Genomic DNA, 25,264 nt, shown 5'->3' with positions numbered 1-25,264 from the left:
ATACTCAGCGTTTAATCATTTACCTGTTTAAGACAGATTCATCTCATCAACCCACACAGAAAACAGCTGGCACATTAAGTTATTCCTTACAAAGGGGTCCCTAGTCTCATACGCACACGAATACAATTTGTCTTGTAAAGATTAAAACATTTAGCCTATTATTTTTCAGTTGATCATTGTACTGAGGAATCCCAACCCTGCAATTCTAGGCGCTAACGAAAAAATGATCTAGGCTCCAAGAGTCCAATACCCAGTGCACCCGCAGGCACAGGATGGTGATTTAGTCCACAGCTCATTAGTTCTGCTTTAGATAAAGTCATGAGGATAATGAAGAAATACAGACTGATGGGGTTTTTCTTAGACAAAATAAGTCTCTGGATAAAGGAGACACTTAAACTTACAATTTCTAATTGGATGCTGATGTCCAGACATGGTACAGTGGGAGAAGAGGAATTCAAGTACTGATATACAGAGTTTTACACATGTAGCTCATCTTCCATGAGCAAGTGGTGGTAGATGGGTTTTTCTCACTGATGTACAAGGATGATATTCAGTTATAGGATTAAGGACTACTGTCCATCACTGTCCCCCATTACTGTCATTTGAGAGGTGAGGACAACTGACTTCCAGATCAGCACAACAGAGATGGGATAAACTGCTAACAAAGGAAGTGGCTGTGGAAACACTTCGAGGTATAGATCTACCAAAATAGATCTTTCTGTCACCAGCATAGTACCAAAAGTCTCCGGTATTGATAGAAAGACGGCAGAGAAAGTAGATCTGTATTGGCTCTTTCAATGAGGGTGGTAAACAAGTGGAGTGCAATACAGGGGCTTCATAAAGCTGGAGTTTTTCAAGGTTCATGGAGACATCTGGTGTTACTGTATTGACTACAAACATGAGGTTTAACGCTCATCTCCCCCCATCTGCTGCCATGCGTAAGTGCCTAAGTTAACAGACTCAGGGCATAAAATGGCCTGAGAGCCCTGTCTGCTAAAGGTCTTAATGTTGCTAAATTTAGATTGGATATTAGAAAAAAATTATTTACTGGAAGATTGGTCAAGCATTGGAACAGGCTGCCCAGGGAAGTGGTGGAGTCACCATCCCTGGAGGTGCTCAAAAAACACGTAGATGTGGCATCCCAGAACATAGTTTAGTAGGTACTGTCATGTTGCATTGAAGGTTGGATTTGATGCTCTTAGAGATCTTTTCCAACCATAATGATTCTATAATTCAAAACTCCAAAAACTAGAGAAAAGAGAAAACAATGGGTATTTTAGATTATTTCAAGTTCATCTGTCCCCAAGATCATCTCTTTCACAAAGTTTAGTTGCTACACATTAAACAGTCCATCCATAAATAAACCAATACAAAGCTGGTTTTTAGAAGATTTTTATTTCTATGACAGGAAAATACAAAGCTGCTCAAACAGAGGAATCAAGTCTTAAAATCCTGAGAAAGGTATCAAACTGCATTCAGTGCTTGCATTTATTGTGTATTATTAGTGTAACGCAGCAGATATTCACAGTTAACTAGAAGATGAGAACTCTGAGGAATTTGGAATTCATATGCTGCTTTCTGCATTTATTACTGAGAGTTCCTTTTTCAAAATACTTCACAGAGTAGTGCTCTCATACTACAAAGCTAATGGGAACATCCCCATTCACGGATATAACATTTATTTGGTATAATCCCAATAGTAAAAATGAAAGATAACTTATAAAATAGCGTATAACCTGATGGAGGCAGCCCTTCTATTCCATAAACAACTATGAATAGGAAGCATATAATCACCTAAGAGGATAGCATGGTTACTCTTAAGTACACAGTTAAGTGCTCCACTGGTACAAAACATATCAGTAGACTACAAAGTATTCTACGTGTTACTACTAAGATCATAAATACATATTTCCCATAAAATCTCCACTTCCAGCACCCTATCTCTCAAGTACGTTTGCATTGTTGAGGCATATTTTGATATTGCGTAGTTCTATGTAGAAAAGGTACTACTGCTTGCATTGTTGTTGCAAATGGCTAGATTACTTAAATGGGTACTGTTACCACAGAAATCCCATAAAAATAGGTAGACTTCACACAGATCATTACATGTCCTAACTTGAATATAACAGTACTCTCGAGTAACATTTCATTTGTAAGTACCACATATAACTGGTGAACTTGCAAAGGCTTTTACATCATCAGCAACCTTACAGCTGAGCTGTAACTGTTAATTTTAGCATGTCCTGGAAACACTGGAACACAGTTCTACACAGCACTTCTGCATCAGTCTCTGGACATGATTTCCAGGAAGAACAGGTAGTAACAATCCTATTGATATAGAAAACAATGAAGTTACCATTCTTAATTGTCATGGTCTAGGATAAGAGTCACACAAATTGCCCTCAAATGTGAAATTATTTACATAAATTCTGAAGCAAAAATTGTCACATAAACAGTCAAAAAGGACTCCAATCCCTTGTGCCTTCAGTAAATAATAATGCTGACAGATCTTGAAACTAGATACTTTTCCTTAAATACCCATTTCTACATACTGAGTGACATACGTTTTCCAGTTATATTTGAAAATCCTGTGAATTCTATTTCTTCCCTGCAACTAGTTTAAGGTTTAAAGCACTTTTTTCTATTTACCTAACAGAGCCATAGATCAAAGTATAAACGGTTTGTATTCTCAAACTAAACCAAATCTGCACACAATCCATATTTAGCTTTAGGAAGAAGGCATTCAAATTACACCTAAGTCACAAAATAGCAAGTTATCTCAACACATTATAATCAAAATAGTTTATTAGATTTTATAAAGAAGCAATAATGTGTGTCCCTAAGACCAATAAGCCAAAGTTGTATCTTTTCAAATCCTAAACATTTTAAAAGAGGTGAAGTCAAACGTTTCAGCTTCTCGTTGTTACTCAGAGGTCTGGTTTGAGTCAAGAGATGCGTGCGTCACTGCTGAGAGTGACAGCAGTGTGCTCCCCTGTATGGTATCTGGTCTATCTCAGTCAATTGCTACTTTTTTAAAACATCTTTGCATGTTACATTTAATGATCTCTAAAATGAAAGCTTATTTTACAGTAAGTTAACTTCTTTTGTTCCTCCCTTCTTTCACCTTCCTCATTTTATTTCTGCTTATTGTCAATATCTTGGCGTTCACTTCACCGCCCCCATTCATCCTTCCTCCCACACGTTTTCCCAGAATGTTAATTCTCATGTACCTCACTTCTCAACCTTTTCTGACACATTCAGCCATGTTTCTTCCGTCTTTTCCTTTCCTCATTCTAGTTGTTACCTGCATTTCCCTTCATGACAGCGACAGAGCTATGCCCAAAATGAAATTATATCCTTACCTGTCATCTCTGATTGCATAAAAAAAGCCATAGCCATGGTGTACCATAGGGAGTGCAGATCCACTAAACCTAGTGTAGCCAGTCAGACTAGTTGAAAGAATAAAATTTCCACCTCCTCCACTGTAAACACAAAACAAAACCAGCACTTTTAAAGATAATTTAAAACAAAGTGAGTTTTACAAAAAAGTTATTTTGTTCTAGAGATCAATAAATCAGCATGCCTAAGGCCAACGTAACAAAGTTCTCGGTATCAATAGGATACAACCTCCCCGCAGGAGAAGAATACAAATTACCTAGCTGTGAAGGCATTATCCACATAAAGTTCTGGCACTGGCAGTCCTTGCTCCTGTGCTATGAGTAGGAGACCCAGAAGATGACGATCAAAGCCTGTCAAATAAATGCAAATACTGCATCATTAATTGGAGTATTTCCTGGTCTTCTGCTTCTTCTGGTCTGGATAGTTGGAAGCTCTAACAGCAGCTGAAGGACAGATAAATGACAGAGTCTACTAAAAATTACAATTCATATTGTAGCACAAAAAACATTTCCCAAATATTTGATCTAAGAGACCTTCATCACTTTCAGCTTGCAACACTGAGCCCAAATGCAAATTAACTAAGTAATATAAACCTAGTACAGCTCCTGTAGAAAACAAAAAAAACCAAGAAAACTTCTATTTCAGCCAAGGAGGAGGTCCACACAGTGAAACTGGCCCACTGGAAATTATGTGGACAAGGTGAAAAGGCTTTCAGGGCCATAACTGCCTAGATAACTCACCAGGTAGGATGGAGAGTGCATAAAGGTTTATCAGGTAGTCATTTCCCAGCTACTCTCTTTCATTCATAGAATAACTTACCACGCTAACACAGGTGGGTTAGAATTTCACCCAAATCTCACCTCTACCTTAAGAGACCACATTTCTCACTTTCCAGCCAAGCATATATTTGATTGGAAGGTGTCCTGAAACAATCTTTAGCTGGGCAGAAAAAGCAAATTAATATTCAAAGTGAACATGTCTTTGGGGCACAAGGGTGCAAGGACTAGGTTTTAGTTCCTCTCCTCTAAATTAAAGTATAGAATGTTAAGAGGTAGTTTTTACTCATGTTGAAAACAAGGAGACAGAGAAAATGTATTAGCATGCAGCAATATTCCCTTTTCACTCACAAGAAAAAACAAAAACAAAAAAATCTTTTGATCCCAGTACCTTTTCCATTCTCACATTCTTTCCTCATTTTATTGTGCTTGGCAAATGCATTATGCATCAGCTGTAGTCGTTGATAAGTCTGTGTAAAGCAGAGGAGATAGGATTAAAAAAAATAATTAAATTAAAAAAAAATAAAACAGAGAAAAAACAATCCAGATGAACAACACATCAGGAATCACAGATCAGCAAGTTTTTCCCTTTCACAGTTTCTAGCAATTTTAGATAGAACAAAACGGAGGAACTTGAGAGGCACACTAGAACTCCTCTCAAAGTCTTTCTTCCAAATTCTTTTTTCAGGAGAAGATACTCATTTGTTTCCTGTATCCTGTTACTCAGATCACTTTTGCACTGAATAATACTCTAAACCTCATGTTCTTTCCCAAACAAGCTGAAATAATGGAAAGTAGCCACTGTAAACTAGAGTAATCAAAACTAAAAGTTTCCTACAAGATCACTTATTTAGAAGCACACTGGCTTTTAGCAGGTGCAGTTGCATATACATGATCATCATTTTTGATGGAAAAAAAAAAAAAAAAACAAACCTCAACCCAAACCAAGCAAATGAGAGATCCACAAAAAAAGAAAAAATTCTGAAGTACAAACCAAACCAAACCAAGATCCTACTTAAAATACACACAGATGCCAACTGCATTCCCACCTTTTCTCTGCTGATTGAAACATTACTTCCATGACAGCAATTCTGCCTAATATTACGGTTTTTTTCAATGTTATGTTGAAACTTAAATATTAAAATCAGAGAGAACAGAATACAAATACATGTTTTGGTAAAGGAGGCCTAAAGAAACATCTCTAGACACCTAAGATCTTGGCTTGTAAGATCTTAGATCTTACCAGCTTCTTAACTACTTGAGAAGTATCCTTTATTCTTTTATTCACTACCTGAGAGGCTGCAGCAGAGAATGTGAAACAAGGGCAGTAACCACTCAATTTGGATAAAAATCAAGCTACTAAGCTCACAAGGTGCAAGAGAAAAGTTAAGACAATCGGATTTTTCTGAAGTACCTAACTAGGTATTTTCTAGTACCTTAGAAGTAGACTTTTAAGCATCTTAATTTCAATACTATTGAACAGATTCAATGCTTTTTTAAGCCCCAAGAGTTCATAATAAAAAAATCGCAATGGGTAACCAATTTGAGATGCTATTTAAAATGACACAGAGAAAAAGAAAAAGGCTACAGTTAGCGTTGGAAGTAACAAACCTCTGTATACATCAGCCATAAAATCCTGATAAATGGTTAGAAGATAACTGAACAGCAGGGAAATAACAGGAATTCATATTTGCAATAGGAAAGCAGATCTGAATAATGGCAGGAAAATTGAGTTTTAAAGCTCCAACACATGCCAAAAGAAGCCAGTGAAAACCAGGAAAATATGTTCCTGAAGATCATAACTATAAATCACTCATACTTCTGATAGCCATATTCCTGATGTTTCTCTGATGCATAAACAATATAGAACCCTTGAATTTCCTAAAGATACATAGCCTTTTGTCTCAAAAAATCTCTTTGCTTCATTTCTCAGGCTCTGAGAAATGTGCTGTGAGGACAACAGAAAGAGCTTTAGTATAGCTCTCACTTGGCAAGAAAGGCATGACATGCTTTGCCAGCCAAGCACCAGAGGGTAGTTGCTGGGAAAAGAAAAGGTCACCAGTTCAGCTATTCAGAGACAAACTCTGGAATACATCCCTGCTGCCACTAACAGATTTCAACCTTGCTCTCAGACTCAAGTATTAAATGAACATTTCCTGATTTCACTTAGTTAAAAAAAAAAAAAAAAAATTAAAACAGTAGATTACTCCACAGCAGAATAAATTTGTTTCAACCCCATTACTTTTCAAGGTGTGGAAAAAAAAAATAAAATCAGTGTGAATGTAAGTCAAAACACTTACATTCTTGAAACCAAAAATGTAAATACGATAGAAAACCAAACAAGCCCACACATGACAGCTCACCTCAGTCACAATGACCAGAGCCAGACTTCAAGCAACCCAACATTTGAAATCTGTCTCACTGGAAACACGCCAACTCCCACGAATGAGACAATAGCAAAATGAGTTTTAAGCAGTTCCAATGAAAGGCCTTCTAAATACATGATGATTAAAGTAGGATTTCAGTATTTACACTGTTAGAAGGATCCAGCATGGACTTGCACCACTCCACTGCTTCCACAGTACACGATCTTATGGTCTCTGTGCGGCCATGATAGAAACGCCGGGTCATGGCAGTTTCATAACAGCAGCCTGGACTGAGAAGAAAAATTAGGGAAGAGTCTCTTATTAACTTTACAAAACTATATACTCTCTCAAGGAAGGAAAAAAAAAAAAAAAAAAAAAAAAAAAAACCTATCCTACACATCTAGCTTAGTTACAAGAATCAGTAAGCCACTAATTTTCTTAAAATTTTGCATCTGAAAAAAAATCCACGATGGAGTTCTGCAAGCTTTTATGAGATAGATGACTGAAAAAGTGCCAGTGCTGCTTGTAACCATGCCTTGGAAAGACTGGATTGCCATGGCTATTTTCTGCAGACCACAGATCTACCAACCTCTAATATAAATAAGCTGAAATTATACAAGCTTCAGTTTCACTATATATTTCCACTAAACAAACCATCTACATCACCCAAACCCTCAAAAATTAAGAGACACACTAGAAATAAGCAGTGTTTCTGAAGTGTTTATAAGGAAAAAGCTCAAATCCTTGTCTGTTGCATACTGACAGCCATACAGCTTTTACCCGGAACATCTCCAGCCCCATGTCAGTCTAACTTTACTCACTGCAACTCACATGAAACATACTTGTAGGTTTAGAACAGACTTCACAGACTATTTTAGCCAGACAATTAGTTTATTCCAATGTTCAGCAAACTGAGATCTAGCAACCTTTCTTATGATGAGACAGGCATCTTCAGTGACTAAGCATCATGCTCATATAATGAAATCTTCCTTTTTCCACAGCAAGCAATACTTGTCAGGTCAGTAATGACTCATACAAGCCGTAATCAGTGCAATTTAGAAAAGAGAAATTTGGGATCACCAATACCAGGAAGAATACTGTCTTTTACCAATAATACAAAACAAAGTGACACATCCAAAAATGCAGAGCCAGGCATTTGGAGAGTCACTATCCATAGCTCTATTATTCTGCCCAAACCTTCTGTTGTGGTTTTATGCTGAACTACGACACCTTCACATCTAATGGTGCCAAAGAAAGCGAAACACTGAAGTTTGTGAAGCTTTTTACAGACTTGCAAGACTAACCATTTTGCTGATGGCTGTCACTTGCTACAGATAAAGCTTTATTTTCCATCTGAGCAACTGTTTGGCATTAAAGAAGCCTAATCTATTGCCTGTTTGGCATTTGCCCAATTATTTGCTTTGTACGGCCCACATCCACATTTTCATGGATTGTATTCTGCCCTCCGTTCCACACTATGTACACACACAATCCCTGTGGGCACAAGGACACAATTCTTCTGAAACCAAGAGCACAAGCCCCATGGATTTCAATGGCACAAAATAAGGCCCTAATTTGATCTTTACAGTAAAAACCCTGTACTTCTTCATTCTTGTATCACCCTAGCAAATTACATAGTGGCATTCCAAGTCCACTGCATTGTATCTCCAAGTCTACCCCTTAATTCAAGAATATATTTCTTTTATACATAATCTGGGTAATGAGCTTTTCTTACCGTCCATGGCATTTGTAATACGCCAGCTGAAGGGCAAGCTGCACAAATGTATCAGGATGAAGTTTCTTCTTCCTAATCAATGCTTTGCCGAAGGATGTGAAGGCATAATTCACTAGCTGTAAGTCAGAAACCTATCATACCAAAGGAGCAAAAGCCACAGAAGTCAAGAAATATCACAACTTGGTCCACTTCAAATAAAACGCACTCAACATAAGCCAACAATGTAACAAATTTAACCATGGTGTTAAATCCTCTAATTCATCAATTTATCAGTAACATTCATCCCCGTTCTCCAGCATGGATAAAGACCAGCTAAAAACACGTTAAAAGAAGAATGTAAAGATTTTTTTTTTTAAATCAGTGACAATTAAGAGAAGTAGCAAGAAATTCCACCTTTTTGTAATACAATTCTTTAGCACGTCCAATTTCATTTATAATTTTTTGATCCACTGTGAATACAAGTTCCTCTGGCCATGGAATATCCCTTACTTTATCTGATCCCTGGAATGAATCAGACAGAAAGAAAGAAAAGAGAAAATGTTATCCATAAGAAAAGACTCATTAACTAATACACTTGAAAGTTTAAAGTATAGGTACCTTCCATTTTCCCTCATTTTCAATAATCTTCTTTTCGGCATAAGATAACATGGTAATTAAAGCCATGGCATCAAAAGGAGAATGCTAGAATCATAAAAGACAAGATATCACATTATTTGCATAACGGCAAGAGGATCAAATTGCTTTTTTTCCCCCCATCTCACTCTTCTCCCTGCAGATCAACAGCTTTACTGCACAGTGTTGGACTTGTTCTTCTAGTTCTACAATACAGATAGAACCACTCTAAGTCTACTGACTGTTTTGACTAATCTGCAGCCAGAAAGAGAGGCACAATATAGCACTGCTGTGGAGAAGCAGATTTCAGGCAGGATGTAGACCCTTCTGGCCATTTAGTAATGATTTAAAAAAATAAAATAAAATAAAATAAAATCAGAGTTTAAAACCACAGCTGTTCAAATAGCTACATAATACAAAGAGTTAATTTTAAGCCTTCTTGTTCAATGTATTTTTTTTTCCTTTGGAATTCCCTCATGAAATACTTTAAAAAATAAGATTTCAGAACTCGTGTTCTTAATTCAAGTATAGTGTAATATTACACACTGTGAAAGTAGAGTACTTTTGGAAACTTGCCAGACAAGGCACCTGGTAAACAAGGCTACACTAAAAAGGAACACATTAACTTTTAAAATAATACTCTGAAAGGGAAAACATAGTAAATAAATACTAGAAAGGTTTATCAGGGAGGGGGATTTTTCAACTTACATCACAGAATGCACTACAGGTTCCATTGGAAAAGAATATGCTATTGTAGGATTTATCTCCCCAGCGTACCGTTGGATCACCTGTCAGCCCCAGCCTTGTAACCTAAAGCAAAAGTTACACACTGTGGGTTTTGAAAACACTGAGTGCACTGCTAATCTCTGCCAGGTAAACCAAGCCTACATTAATATGGTGAGGCTTCCCTGAGAGATAAGACATGAGTGGTAACAAGTTGATGACTGTATTCCTGAGGACCCTGAAGGACAGATGGCTAAAATGTTATAAAGATAGACTTCAGTCATTCCCACTTCCAATGTCCTAACAATTCAAACTATTTAGGTAGTCCTGTGGATCAATCAGAAGCACCATCTGCACACTCACCTACTTTGTTTTCTCTGTTGTGAAAGAGTAAGAAGTGCTACTTTACCACAGAAAGAGCGCACACATACGCAGAAGAAATTTTTATATGAGCAAGACAATATATGAATTATCAAAAATCCTTAGCTACCTCAGTGTAGTCTTCAGGAGTTGCATGGGGACTAGAGTCATCCAGGCAGACCACAAACAAGCTTCTCTGAATTTTTTCCAAAAGAGTTAAGTTATTTGGATCAAGATCAATCAAATATTCACGTAACTACAAAGCATAAAAAGACAAAGCTAAGTGAAATTATGTATTGCCAATAATCACAATGCTTTTCTGAGGAATCAGCTGTTAAAAGTATTCCCACCTCTGCCCATTTTGTCCTTTCACTGCTTGTTAGGGCTGCCAGTCCTGGCCCATCTGGTTCACTATGGCATCTTTTCTGGATATATGTAAGTTGCCTTTAAGAAGATTTCAAAAACTGAAGTTAACAAAGAACATATGGAGAGAAGAGAGAAGTCACCCTTTTTATCTCTCTATTTTTAGCCAAGCTGGAATTTTGCTTCCACATTCACAAGTTAATGTGAATTTTCAGGAAGTATGAATCAGCTCCCCAGACCCGAAGAGCAGCTGAGGACCTGCTCTGTTTTCAGTAACTAATGGTTAATTCAAATTGCAGCTACTGGCCCAGTAAAAACTTACATGTACACAATCACGATCCTAAGTGTTATGTATGCACTTAATTTAAAACTAGATTCAAGACTTCAGCCATGCAGATCATACTTTCCTGAGCAGCAGACACCTGCAACACTGCAGCTTTGCAGCTTTTATAGCATCTAACCAGACAGAAGGGGAAAACTTCCACTCAAGATAAACCCTGAAATTTAAAGCAGAACAGTAGCTACAAGACATAGAGAGACTGAACTGCAAAAAAATACTTCTCTTCCTACCTTTTCCTTGCATTTTCCCTTGGAAGAGTTATTCATAGAGAGCTAATTTTTAGTTTTAAATTCAGTTTTTCACATGTTGTTCTAGGTATTAAAGAAACTCCACAAGTTACACGTGTTTAATCTGTCTCGTTCTCTGTTTTGGCACTCTTGCCCATTAAACTTCACTACCTATCATTACTTACACAGTTGTCAAAAATATAACATGCGTATGACAAGGTTACAAAAAAAAAAAAAACAAAAAAAACAAAAAAACCAAAAAAAACACCACCAAAAAACAAACACCACCACACAAAAAAAAACCCAAAACAAAAACCTCACAAAAACCACCAAACCAAACCAACCAAACAAAAAAACCCCAACAACCAACCCTCAAAAATCAACCTGCCCTTTCCATAGACAATAGAAAGCTTTAGGGCTTTTTGTCTGTATTCCAGGTATTCATTTCTTTGTTACCTGCATGATGTAACAACTACAGAAATTAGAAATACATATACTGAAATATCTGAAGTATTAAAGTACCAGACTTTCAAAAAAAAAAAAAAGGTAGTTTTTCAGCTTCTCTAGTTAGTTTTTGTCTTGCCCAAGGAATTTGGTCACCCACCTTTTGCCAATTTTAATTACAATCTTCTGTTGTGCTCTATAAACAGCAGCTTGACAAATGCAGTAAGGTAGTCCTAGTTGCACACCTCCTGCTTAGTAAGTAGACGCATATAGATCCCAAATCAATCACAAGAGACTTATCCTGAAACTACCTCTGTAGGTGACATCAGCATTTGACTAACAGAATAAAAAACCTTGTGGTCACAACTGTACTGCCAATTTGGAAAGTTGGCACCTCTGCATGCTACTGGGAGATAGGAAAAACAGCACAGAAAAGCTTTAAACATTTCCAGTTGCACTAATACTGAAATTTACTATTTAAAGAACCAAATTATTTCTCTCTGTTCCTTTGCAGCAGCTCAGGTGAAAAGAGCCACAAATGCAGCTGGTTGTCACAGGTCTAGTGCAAAGACAAGAAATGCAAGTGACGTGCTGCTGTATTGCTCTGTAGCTAGCAGAAAGTCAATCAGCGTCTACTGCAATTCTGGATTCTGCTGCACTCACTCACAGAAATTACAGGCCCTCTATTCTTGAGAAAATTGACCATAAATGTATTAGATTTGAATCAACAAGACAGTGGTGCGTCATCTTTGACAATTATTAAGTAGCAATGAGACAATCATCAATGTAGATTGGTCCTGAAAGGAATGATGTTACTTATAATCCTAGTAATCCCATGTCAAGCAACTCCACACATAAATGATGCTTCCTACTGAAATACCTTCATTCAGCCCTTTTGCGTGATGTTCTATGGATGTATTACAACAGTACACAATCATCTTCACGGAAGAAGATGGCATCCACTAAACAAGAATTTACTCAAATCTGAACCCTCAGCTAGAGGAGAAGCCTCTCTCACACCTAATTATTTGGGGTGAAAGGGACAGAAAAAGAAATACTGTCTTTGGCATATAGCTTAAACAGGACAGCTCATTTGAAACAAGGTAGTTTGAAAACCTGAAAATCTCTGGAGGAGTGATCATGTTGCCTTCATGTATAGCATCAAATGCAAACACTCGACCTCGACACAGGACTATTAAATGAGACGGGCATTCACCTTCAGCCTCTGAAATGAAACAAAAAACAAAACATGAAAATCCAAACATGGGATAAAATGAGTGACAGATACAGGAAAAACACGCAGCAAGTCCTACAGACCCATTTTTTTTGTTCAAGCTGAGGCAGACTTCATACAGTTAAGGACAGGAAAGAAGAAAAAAATAATAACGTCTGAAGTCCAATTGCATGATCTTACAGCAAATTTGAAGGCATCTTTAAAACCCTCAGAGAAAATACACCTAAGTATATAACTTTGACTGTCATTAACTACTTCAAGTTATGTTATTATCTAGTAGCAAAGGTCATTTATTTGTATATCTTGCAGGCAGGAACATCCTCTGCTGAAATAAGCATTGCTTGCTGAAAGCTGATCTAGCAACATTCCTCTCTTGCATTAGGTTTTTCGGTTTGTTAGGTTTTTTTTTTTTTAAATAAATATACTGATACAATGCAGCCAGCCTGCTGCTAAGACACTTCACAAATGATCGAGTCCTTCAGTTGTCAGAGCGTTTATGCAATCAGTTTCAGTTACACAGCTCAAGATCCAAGATGCACTACCATGTCAATCAGACCCAACCAGCACATGCAAATCTGTAAAAAGGGAGCACTGACACACCACCAATTTGGCCACTAGACAGAGATGCAGATGGTACTGGCCCACACTAGACCAAGTACACTTGCATAGGGTAGCCTTATTCAATCGTCTATCTAGAAATAAGACTAAATAAAGTGGAAGAAGTTTCTGACAAAAACCAGATGTTAAAACCCTAAGAAACATGGCTACATTTTTCCAAAACCTGAGCTGCATCTCTTCTAGTCTAGTACTCTGCCCTGGGAAAAAGAAGAAATATATGCCACTCTATCCACAAGTATTTCACTGAATGGGCATTCACAGAAGCCTTAATCTTAACTATCAGCCTTTTACATCTATCTTTATGGTCCTACTTTCTAAATGACATAATACAATTCAATACATACCTGCTTAAAGATATTCTAGAGTGAGGAATTTGTCATTTCATGTGAATCTCATCTTCATAGATCATGAAATTAATTTCTAACATAACAAGAATCAGAAGGGATGACATAAAATTCAGTTACTTTAGGTAGCATCCTCCTAACTTTAGCCGTCTAAAGCAAGGAATAGAATTAAGTTTGGAAATTAACATACGTAGAATCGAGTGTCTGAGGTCTCACTACAGTTGGTGGAGATCTACCCAATACACCTAATGGCATTTAATGAGCTCTTCACCTGTTCTCATTAAGGTGTCTGCTGCAGGCTGAACAGAATAGCTCCCCAGGTTCCACTGATCAGGTTCTCTTGGCTTTTAGTGTGGTCTTTGACTTCAAGCTGACATTACTTGCCAAATTTTAGGTGCTCTACTCTGCATTCTAAATAGTACCATAAGTGTTTAGACCATCTAATTTCCCCCTATAGCCAAAGGAGAAAAACAGATGGCAATCCCTCTCCAAATGGCAATTCCTCTGCCTGTCTTAGATACCTGTGTAATTTGATGGCCCAAATCCTTCTCTGGAGGTATTCATATTTCTTTATGTACCACAGAGAACCAAAACAACTAACTGGTCTAAATATTTCATCTGGAGGCAGATAGTCTACATGGAAATGGCTACCACCTGCCTTGTATGACATCAAAATTATATAAGCAAGACTGTTTAATAAAACTCTTAAAATATTTTAAGGGACATGAATGACATAAATTGCATCTCCACAGGATAATAGCTGTGTTTATTAAATGTGATAATAACAGAACATTGAATTTACACCACTTTAATGTTTCCTCTATGTTCTGTTATTTAAACTGACTCTTCAGCTGTAATGCTAAGAAATTTGCCTTCAACTTTGTATTTTCTTGTCATATCCTGCAGTATGGAGATTTCCTTATATATTTTCTATGGAGCAAGGCAATACCTCCTTATTCTTTAACTCCTGAGTGTTACAGGAATTCACATCTCCCATGATTATGTAGAGTGACACTGCTGAACAACTCTGGACACATCAGAATACGTGCGGGAGGGGTGTTGTAATTTCAGTTAGTTGATTACTAATACTACAGTATTTGTCAGTGGAGGATGAGTAAGAAGATGACGCTCTTACTCTAGCTCTTGATCCTGCACCCCAGAAAACTGTTGGGATTTTAAGAAAACAGCTTCAAGAAGCACTATGAAGTACTTTCAAGACTGAAAATAGAAGCAGCTGACCAGGCCAAGAAACAGCACAATGAAAGAAAATAAGTAAGAATTATCTCAACAGAATGTATGGGAGCATACTCAATAAATGCATTCTGTGGAAAAAGATGCAATTAGTAGTGATGCTGAAATTCTGTCCATATAGTACATGGAATCCACCCACATTTATAACACACAGAATTTGCCTTTTTTCAATTCTTAATGCTAGCACAATTATTATAGGCATCAGGCTTGCAACATACAATTTGAAGAAAAGCTTTCTTTTAATCTTATTTAGAAAGGACTAAATATTGGACCAAAGAGGGCATTTGTAGATTAGATATCTTCTTTGCTTCCTTACATAAGCATTCAACAACCAGTATCTGATTTAGAGCTTGAGGAAGCAAGTATTTTATGGTTAAAATGACCACTCCATTAGCCCATTATTACAAAATCACTTGCTTGTATTAACCCCCGATTTGCATTTGTTTACCAGTTTTAAAATAACTGCCGATCGAGTCTCTGGTAACTCCAGGAATTTTGCAAGTGCAGAAGAGCATTCGAAATTGGTTCATGTCCAGAACAGCATTCCCAGATCTCTCTATAGCCACTTTCTCTCTGTAGTAAACAAATACACCAAAATTAAACAAGAGAGATTACAATTATGCAAGTAAATCAAGGTAAGACAAACCCACCATTTACTGCAAAGAACACATACCAATGAAAATAAATATATTTTTGTGACTAAAGTACAGATTATTAATATTTAGAATCAATTATTTTTTCTTAAAGTCTTACGCTCGTAATAGATCCCAGTATTTCAAGGTGTGCCATATATTTACACATGCTCTTTCTATCTGAGTGCCCTCTTTGGGTGGCCAGCAGTGTTCAATAAAGGGACCAGGGCCTCCTATATTACAGTGTATTTGCGTTGATATGCGGAGATCAAGATAAGCCACATTCAGCCACCAGTCCTCCAGCTGAAAATAAGAAATGTTTAGTGTCAGAATTAAGTTTTAGTCATTAATTCTTTAATAATCACCTGACTGTTCAACTGCCTGCTTCTTTTCTTCCTTCCCCCCAAAAATATTTTCAATAGTAGTTCCTACACAACAGAAGCCAGGACAGTGGTTCAGAATTAACTGCTGAGGATAATTACACATCTAGCTCTTCTATTTTCAAGTTTGAAATAAAATTCAATACTGCTTAGGACTATTAAACTGTAAATTATGATGAAGAGTTCTTCCCCAATATTCATCATCGTAAACTCTTGCAGATGTCAGCTGTAGCTGCTGCAAATGACAGACAGATTACTCCATGAAGAATGGAAGGGGATTTGCACTGAGATAGGAACTAGGATGGACAATTTATAATGCACTTTTTTCCTGTCACCATCTGAAAATCTTCACTTCAGAGTGTGTCACGTTAAGATGTACAAAGTTCTCATTAATTCCATTTGATAACGACCCCCCCTTGTATCCCTTTCTCTGTTGAAAGATAACTTTAGAATGCCCCCATACAGCTTTCTTCAGGAAAGAAAGTGATAAGAGACTGAACTCTAAATTCCACCTTTTTTTTTTTTTTTTTGTAACAGAAGAGACTGACAGACAAAGCATTCAAAAGCTGGTAGGTAACTTATATTTTCAGTTAGTGAACTCTCTCTTAGCCACTCAACTTTGAAAAAAAAAAAAAAAACAAACAAAACAAAACACACATGTAAGTGGATGTGTTCATATCCACAGGCCAAGTGGCAGATATAAGAAAGATCCTAAGATAAAAAAAAAAAAAACCTACATGGCTCTCTAAATTATACCGTGAACAACCAACCTTCCACCAGTTGAACTATGATTTCCTACATATGTAAATACGTACCCAATTCCTTCTCGTTTTAGCTCTTTCCAGTAATTTCTGGTGCAATTCTTTGCCAATCCCATTTTCAAATTTTTTAACTATATCCTCGGTTCTTTGATATTCTTCTTGATTTAGAAATGGCTTCACTGTAAAAAGGAAATGTTTTTATTTGCAATACAACTGTATACTGAGATTTATTCCAAGATTCAGATAGCCACAGACAAGGGAGTGGATGAAAATTCTCAAAATTCATTTTTCTAAAACAAGTACTTGAAAGCAAAATGTCTTTTAAAGATCTGTGAATAAATTACAGTATGTTCTAATAAAACAAAAATACATACTTTTAAATAAATACAGATGTTATCAGATGAAAGCAAGTGCTGAAAATCTGAAATACCTAACAGATAACTAAATCAAAATATATTTAAAACTGTAGCTGGAAATACTATGGAGTTCTGCAACTCCACCAGCTGCCACAGAATTCACTGAATAATTAAGTTTACAAGAACTTTGCTTGTAAATTAATACATTGAGCCACACACATCTGCCACGCTACTGCACCAACCATAAGCTACGTGCCTTTATTTTCAGAAGTCTATTCATGGTCTACAAGCACCTTGCCCATCAATTCTCATTCATTGTACCCATGTTATGCCTACTTCTGAATGACACTGATGGCAGTTACTACTACCCAGTTGTTATATTTTAAAATGCTTTTGGATTTCTCTCAGATTGTGTGCCATACAGGCCAAACTTCTCTGCTAACATTTGCAAAATTAGTCATTAATTTAATCTAAAACCCTCCTTAAAGTCTTTTTACTACGAAATCTGTGGTCAGTAAGAGGCATTGCTAACGTCAGTTTCCATACAGGCACATGTCATTGTCTTCTTACACTCCCCTTGTATACAATGTATTTGCTGTTATCTTTCAATGCCTCTACAATGAGGTCTGATTCATTTTTGAGTCTGCTGGACACTACTGTCAGTTAATGTCTTATTCGCTTTGATAGTGCTAACCGTGGGATCTACTCACACCTGTTAAGAAAAAAGGAAGGATACTTGTTTAATTTTTGGTAATCATGTATCTCTAATCTAGCTTTTGTGAGTAAAAATAGTTTCAGCTGGGCAAGGCCTCAAGTACTTAGATACAAGTACGCCCATGTCTTGCTTGTACTGAGAAGCTCAGAAATGGACACAACACTCCAGATGTGGCCTCCTCAGTGCTGAACAGAGGGGAAGGATCACCTCTCTCTACCTGCTGGCAACACTCCTAACAGAGCCCTGAAGGCTGCTGGCCTGCCTTGCTACAAGGGCACATTGCTGGCTCGTGTTCAACTTCATGCCCACCAGGACCTCAGGGGCTTTTCTGCAAAGCTGTTTTCCAGCCAGTCAGCCCCAGCTTGTGCTGGTGTGGGAGGTTATTCCTCTCTGGGTGCATAACTTCGGCATTTCCCCGTTTGTTGAACTTCATGAGGCTCCTGTCAGCCTGTTCCCCCAGCCTGTCAAGCTCCCTCTGATGGAAGTACAACTACCTGGTGCATCAGCCACTCCTTCCAGCTTTGTATTATTTGCAAACTCAGAGTGCACTCTGTCCCATCATCCAGGCCATTAATGAAGATGTTAAACAATACTGAAGCCCTGGGGTACACCATCAGAGACTAGCCTACATTTGGAACATGTGCTGCTGATCATAAACCTTTGAGCCCAACAGCTGAGACAGTTTTGAGTCCATCTGACTGTCCACTACCTAGTCCACACTTCATCAGTTTGCCTATGAGGAAGTTAAAAAAAAAAAAAAAAGCCAACCCTCTTGACATGCCAAAAGCCTTGTTAAAGTAAATATAAACAATATCTATATGCAGCTTGCATTGCAACATCATCAGCTGTGAACACAGATGAAAAAAGAAATAATAGAGACAGAGCTGTTTCCAGTATTCACCCAGGAAACCCAGAGCTGAAAGCCTCCCCAGATTGAGGGTAGTCCAACACTCAGGTTTTCCAGAGAGTGACCTTACTACCGCACGATATTGTAAAGAGAGAGTGATTATCCTCTGTTATTCAAGTTACAAAGTCATTACAGAGCAATATACACGTGCACACAAGAAAGAAAATAAGCACAGTTACTGGGTTCCGGTCCCTATTCAAGGGGTGACCCAAGATTGCTAGGGGACTGGAGCACATGATGATGACACGAGGTTGAGAACTGAGTTTGTGCAGCTTAAGAAGAGAATGAAAAGGAAAGACCTTGCTGCACTCTCTAACAACTGAATGGAAAGGCACAGCAAAGATAAAGCCCAACTCATCTCAGAGTTGCACGAGAACAGTACAAGAGCAAACAGACACAAGTTGGAACATAGGAAATTTCTGACAAGGAAAATGTGAGGGAGGCTTTGTTGTTGCTCATGATGTGTTTTTTGTTCCCCCTCCTGCAACCATGAAGGTGATGAAACACCAGAACAGATACAGAGAGGCTGTGGAATCTCCATCCTTGCAGATACACAAAACACAGCTAAGCAAGTCTGAGCAACCTGCTATAGTTGGACCAGCTTTGAGCAGGGATCTGTCTAGATAAACCCTTTGCAACCTGTGTGATTCTATCATTACAGGGCCTTCTCCCATTTAAAAACTATTTGATCAGATGTAGAGGCAGCACTTCTACGAAGGAGCAGAACTCATGCCTTTTCTCACTACAGTTCAGTGAAACTTCTGTCTTGCCACTTTCTCCAGGCCCACACGTCTTCCTTTCTGCATGTATTAGCTCCATCCATGAACAAGAAGTATCCCATGGAAGACATCTTCAGTTGCATAATTAAGGAACCCTCTGGAGAACTGGAGCTTTAGATTAGTCATTCTAAATCCAAAGCAGAGGAAGCTACTGTAAAGCCTTAAATAAGGCACCTTCTGAGACATACTCTGTCCAGCTTTTCCAGTTGACTGGCTTTAAACAGACAAGTGCTTTACCAACAGGCTCATTGACTAATGTTAAGTGCCTGGTGTCCTTCAACAGTAAGAGACAGGAGTTTCCAAGGAATGATTCACAGCATCTATGGAGGGTCATTTGGAGATTCTTAATTGTTCTTCAGAAGCACCTCCCTTCTTTCACTCACCTTCACAGGCTACACAAATGACAAGCTTAAGCAACAAGAATCACTGAGCTAGCATCTAGAATCATGCACTGCATATTCTGGCTTTAAGTGACTTGTACAAGGGAAGACTGTGGCAGAACAACAAATGCTGGACTAACTTTCCTACAACCTCCAGTGTGATTAAAGAAGATCAACAATGTAGAGAATGACTTATGTACAAGGAAAGTAAGGAGGAAGTAACTTTAGCATTAAAAAAGGGACATGTGATAAGGTATTTATGAAAACACATATCAGAATCAGAAAATAAGAGCAAATAAATTCACTGACAGATTTTATCATGCCGTGAGAGAGTTATTTATTAACCTAGAGAACCAGCAGGGTTTAAAAACTAAATTCTAAATGGTAATTCTGTTATTGCACGTTCACTACACACACAACTTTTGTTAATCTGCGCTACAACAAAAAGAAAACGTTCGTTTGACACGCACGGACACACTTTTTTTTCTCCTCTAAAACCACCACTTCAACATTCTGCATCAAAGTGCAACGATGTAAGGAACACCAAAGAAAAGCTATTACCATCTACTGGGCCATTTCCACTACACTCTGAATAAAAGGGAACTCAGAGTGAACTTAAGTATTTCTATTTTGGGAAAGGGAAATTTTGGTATGTTTCTCCTAATGAGAGAACTCCAGGTCTTACTCCTCTAGTGTTCCTGTATTACAGGTAAGATGGAAAGACACAAAGCAGACGTTCCAGAAAAAAGCTCAATGTTTCAGAGTTCTGAAAAATATTAAAGAAACATAGGAAAGTAATCTCAAGATATGAAGTAATGTATCTTTGTCATCCCCAATATATCGAAGCTTGATATGATAACAGAGAACTAACCAGTCATCTCTGCTTTATAAACAAAGCTAAACACATATGCATTAATGTTGTTTTGAAAAAACTTTCCTCTTACATGATCTTCTTTAGACAGTCAGCATTTCAAGGCAGAAATTATCCCAAAATGCCCCACACTGCTTTTTCCTACTACTGTAGAGTTAATAGTATTGGTGAGAAAGAAAAATATTTAAGTATAAAAAAGTTTGAAGTAACTTTTTTTTTTTTTTACAAAGAACCTGGGCAAACACAGCCATAAACAAGCTAAGTAGTTACTACGCAAAACAAAATTTGTAGATGGAGAAGTATGTTTTATTAGATACAGCTGGGGGGGGGGGGGGGGGGGGGGAAGAAAATCTTAGGCAGGGGGAAAAACTCAAATCAAAAAGTTAACCTTCTCACATGCCCAATTCCCTTCCATGCTGAAGAAAGGGAAAGAAGGACAAAATGGGAACTCAAGTTGCTCTGGGCACTTAGTTTCCTGTTTTGAATCTGAAAAAGACCTTCTGAACTTTAAAATTGTCTGTATTCCCCACCCCAATTACACCTGTTGATACAAGCTACCTCTATAAATCACTTTGCAAACAACTTCAGATTAGCCTGGTTCCAGCTGCACACGCCACCCTACTATCACAATATTAAGTCATTACCTGCATCAAGGTATTTACTTAAAGACTCATCAAGAGGAGGTACTGGCAGGGAAGGCAGAGAATCTTGGTACTGAAATGTTCGCTCCTCAGAGGATTCAAGCACTTGCTTTTCCATGATGCAGATCTGCAGCACAACATCAACAGAGTATTAACAAAGCCTAGCTTAGATGATCTATCTCCCCACACAGATCTTCTCCCCCCTGCCTCCAGGCATTTACATGGTTGAAGACACATATCAGGGAAGCGTTCCCTGACAAAGCCAGAATCGAGGATTTCTTGTTGGCCTGAAGCCACAAGAGGCACACACACAACAGGGGCGGCTATTGATGCTTTCTCCGGCTACGTCGCAATTAACCCGCTCGAGGCCTGTTGCTGTCTTTCCCGAGGAGAAGCCATCCAGCCCCGGGACACCCACCGAGACCGCAGGCTAACCGGGGAAGGGGGACATGCTCCTCGGCGGACCCCTCCCGCCCAGCTCCCGGCCGCCATCACGCAGCTCGCCGCCCCCCGCAGACCTTCACCAAAGGTCCCCCGGTCGCAGGGACGATGAAGGGCTGCGGCCCCCGGCCGTGCCTCCCCTGCCACAATGCTCCCCGCCGGGCGGAACGGCGGCCGGGAGCAGCACAGGGTCGAGCAGGGCCCGGGGCCGCCGCCGCACCACAGCGGTGTTTACAGCAGCTCAGGGCCGGCGCCGGGGAGCTGCCCCGGAGAAGCCCGGGTGGATGGGACCCTGGGGCAGGGAGACAGCGAGCCCACCCATCCGCACGACCCTCCCCACCGCCGCGCGCCCCCCAGCCCAGGACAGAGGCGGGCGGAGGTCACCGCTCGCCCCGCGGGGTACCGCTTACCTGGGTCTGGCCGAGCCCACCACCCCCCCAAGCCGGCTCGCTGCCTGCCTGCCGCCTTCACCTTTGCCCCACTTGCAAACGAGCCCGGAAACCGGGCGGGGCCGTGTTTCTGCGGGGGCGGGAGCAGAGGGAGGCCCCGCAGCTGCCGGGGCTCTGGGCGGGCCGCGGGGCCGGCGTTGTGAACAGAAGGAAGGGAGATGAGCGCGGCTGGGGGCTTTCCTGGGCTTGTGTCCTCGGGCCCTGGTCTGGGCTGTCCCCAGCTGATGTCTCCCGCAGGCTGTATAACCAGCTGGCCCTGCGGGCTCCTTGGCCTAGGGCTAAGCGGCCCCACTGCTTCGTGCGTGGGGAAGAGCTTAGGGGTCTGTAAGGACATTTCGGTACTGCAGGTCTGGGACCGACCGGTGGGTTTCTGTGCCGCCTGTTGAAGTGGTGCGTGGGGGAGAGGCCTGTGGGGTAGAGGGGTGGCAGGCAGCTCCATCGGAGTGGGGGTAAGCACAAACCACCAGCAATAAGAGTAGGAGTGGGATTCGGAGCAGTCCTTGTGTCCGGGAGCGAATGCTTCCCTGCGTGGTGAAGGATGGCTTGTGCTAGGCAAGCAATTTGAGGCCTACCCAGTCCCACTGGCCACAGTTAGTGAGGTTCCTGCTTTCAGACTCCTGCCAGGACTGTCCTGTGGCACGCTGAAGGGTCTCTGCCGCCCGCGTATGTCGGCGGGTGATGTGCAATGGGGAGCTTGGGCTATATGATCTCTAGAGGTCTCTTGGCAACACAAATTATTCTGTGACTGATTGCTCTTTTAATATCTTATACAGCTCTTTATTGAACTAGAATTTGATTTTCTGCTTATTCTAAATGTGAAAAGAATAAAAGAATATGCACTCCCCAGGGAATATTTTCATAAAATTCAGTGGAGTTTTTTTCTCATGGAGTCATTTCTTTGCCAATATTTCAACAAAGAAACATTCTTTTTGACTGTGAACACTCTCAAGCTGATTTTGTCTGCCATTAATTCATTAGATCACATATCTAACTTAAAAGGTATAGGTAATAAAATAAAAGCTTGTTTCTCTGGAAAACTGTACAATCCAGGAAAATCTTGATTATGCACAGGAATTCTTATGTATCCTTTCTTCATTGTAATAGAGTCTAAGTCAGATCTTAGATATAAGGCCAATAGATGGAAGTAGTAGAAAGAGAAAGACAATTTAGAAATACTTTTTTTTTTAAGAACTGCTGTCTTGTAATAAAGGAAAAAAAAAACAACAAAACAAACAAAAACAAAAAAAAAGACATTTCCCTAACCAGATATGCTTAGATTTCTAATACATCCAGATTCAGCTGAATGTATGCCAAAGAAGATTATTTATTTATGCAGTAGTTCTTTCTTGTGTATGGCTTTTTTTTTTTTTCTGAATTAAAATTAGATCAACTGAATGTGTCTTTCAAACCAGTAAGACAGACTCTGCAGGTTTTTTGTTTCAGTAAGAGTTGTAAAATAATTCTTAAGGGCAAATTACTCCATTAGACTAGCACAGTGTCTTTTACATCCAAACCTTGCAGTTGTATATGTAATCTCAGCATGCACCTTTCCAGCCAGTTTAAGTGGGTCAAAGCTCGCAGAAAGGTTGTGAAACAACCCTTTCCTTATCAACAGGGGATGGTGAGACTGCATGGGATTAGCTTACTGATGTATGTGAAAACTAACCTACAGAATAAGTATTAGTTTTCAGCTTGATAAACAATGTGCTCTTGCTGCATAGCTATGTAGTTGCTAGTGTTGACAAAAAGATTGGGGTAGAAATTTATGCTCAGAGAAGCTGGGAAGGGCAGGATTGCCTCTTTCATCACCAGAAGAGCAAACAAAGCTGATGACATACCTGCATCTCAGTTAGCTTTGTCTTAGGTTACTCTGTGAACCACGCAGTTAATCTGCCCCCCATACTTGCCTTCCCCACAGATTTTGCAACAAAATTTTGGTTTGTGACCACTATTGCAGCAATAGCTGCCTCACTACTACTACTACTAGCTTTGGACCTCATAAGCACCCTAACCACTGTGATTGCCAACTCGAAGCCCATCTAGACATTGTGTGCCAGGCCTTGATCCACTCTCCAGTTCCTTTTTCTGCAAATGATTCTCTATACAGCAAAAGAAAGTTGCATCTGGCTCCCCAGCTCTATGGGAGGAAACACAGACTTCCTTGCCTTTATTCCTACAAAGGCATTAAACATTTTGAGGAGAACTTTGCAGCAAAGACAACACCATTTTTGAACACTGTTGTACTCCTATTGTCATCAAATACTACTGTAGGACATGCTGTGACTAACAAATCTGGCCCCCATTACTGAATTTTTATATTTGTTTCCATGCCTTATTAACATATTTCTACTTGTGTTAGTAATCTGTGTTGGTCACAGTTCGAGGCCTGCTTTAGCAAATGCTTGAGCAGAGGGTCTGTATAAACAATTTGTGAACCTACCACTACCTCAACAAAGTTTACAATCCCTCTTTTTTTGCCTTTTTAAGGAGGAGGTGTCTGCCCATCATTCCAAGAAAGTATCAAGTATGGGCCAGAGATGACATGAAGGATCAGACTCTGCTTTATGGCCATCTTGTTATATCCATCTATCAGTGAATTCATGGCGACAGCATGGACTGCTCATTAACTTGTGTAAATGTGTGTTACCAAATTCTCCTTATGTCCCATGGGTTTGCTGTAGGAGTATGACAGCTGGGAGGCAAGTGGGAAGGTGATGCTGGGAAAGCTGTAGATAGTGCCATGGAGCAATAACTACTAATAGCAACTAGTAATTATGGTAACCCCCGAATGAACTCAGCCCTTCTGCAAAGAGAAAGGTACCAGATACCAAAGAAAAATATCCACAGGTCTTAGCACACAACCCCTCAGCATATTTGCTCTCATGTGATACAACAGTGGGTGACAACTAACTCAATTTCCTCCTGATTACAGTCTCTCAAGGAAAAGCCTCTGTGTTAAGGATCCTGGTACTAAACTATATCCACACTGAATTATTTCACCAGTACATTGGCAAGAATATTCCAAGCATTTCTTTCTGTTTTGCAAAATGACTGTTCTAGAGAAGAAACAACTTTGTTCCTCATTTCATCATACACCTATAAAAATCTCAATGCTGTGACCTGATTGTCCAATGTGTAATAAACAACAGTATATGATCAG

At 39.3% G+C, this 25,264-nt stretch overlaps 1 protein-coding gene across 1 annotated transcript; it reads right to left on the bottom strand.

Moving 5' to 3' along the window:
- Positions 1–1,376: 1,376 nt before the first annotated feature.
- On the bottom strand, positions 1,377–22,133 carry CROT (carnitine O-octanoyltransferase). The gene is made up of 17 exons (XM_086742263.1): positions 22,066–22,133; positions 21,218–21,341; positions 16,620–16,744; positions 15,546–15,727; positions 15,241–15,365; positions 12,462–12,570; positions 10,322–10,415; positions 10,102–10,227; positions 9,597–9,698; positions 8,874–8,957; positions 8,670–8,777; positions 8,277–8,407; positions 6,708–6,831; positions 4,567–4,645; positions 3,656–3,749; positions 3,363–3,482; positions 1,377–2,328 (listed from the first exon to the last, which is right to left on the bottom strand). Exons 2-17 carry the CDS (start codon positions 21,330–21,332, stop codon positions 2,208–2,210), a joined length of 1,839 nt encoding a protein of 612 aa, XP_086598389.1. The 5' UTR covers positions 21,333–21,341; positions 22,066–22,133; the 3' UTR covers positions 1,377–2,207.
- Between the last annotated feature and the right edge of the window lie 3,131 nt (positions 22,134–25,264).

The sequence above is a fragment of the Chlamydotis macqueenii genome, chromosome 2 (genome assembly GCF_036417535.1).
Source record: "Chlamydotis macqueenii isolate bChlMac1 chromosome 2, bChlMac1.mat, whole genome shotgun sequence".
Classification (NCBI taxonomy): domain Eukaryota; kingdom Metazoa; phylum Chordata; class Aves; order Otidiformes; family Otididae; genus Chlamydotis; species Chlamydotis macqueenii.
This window is presented reverse-complemented; position numbering and strand designations above follow the sequence as displayed.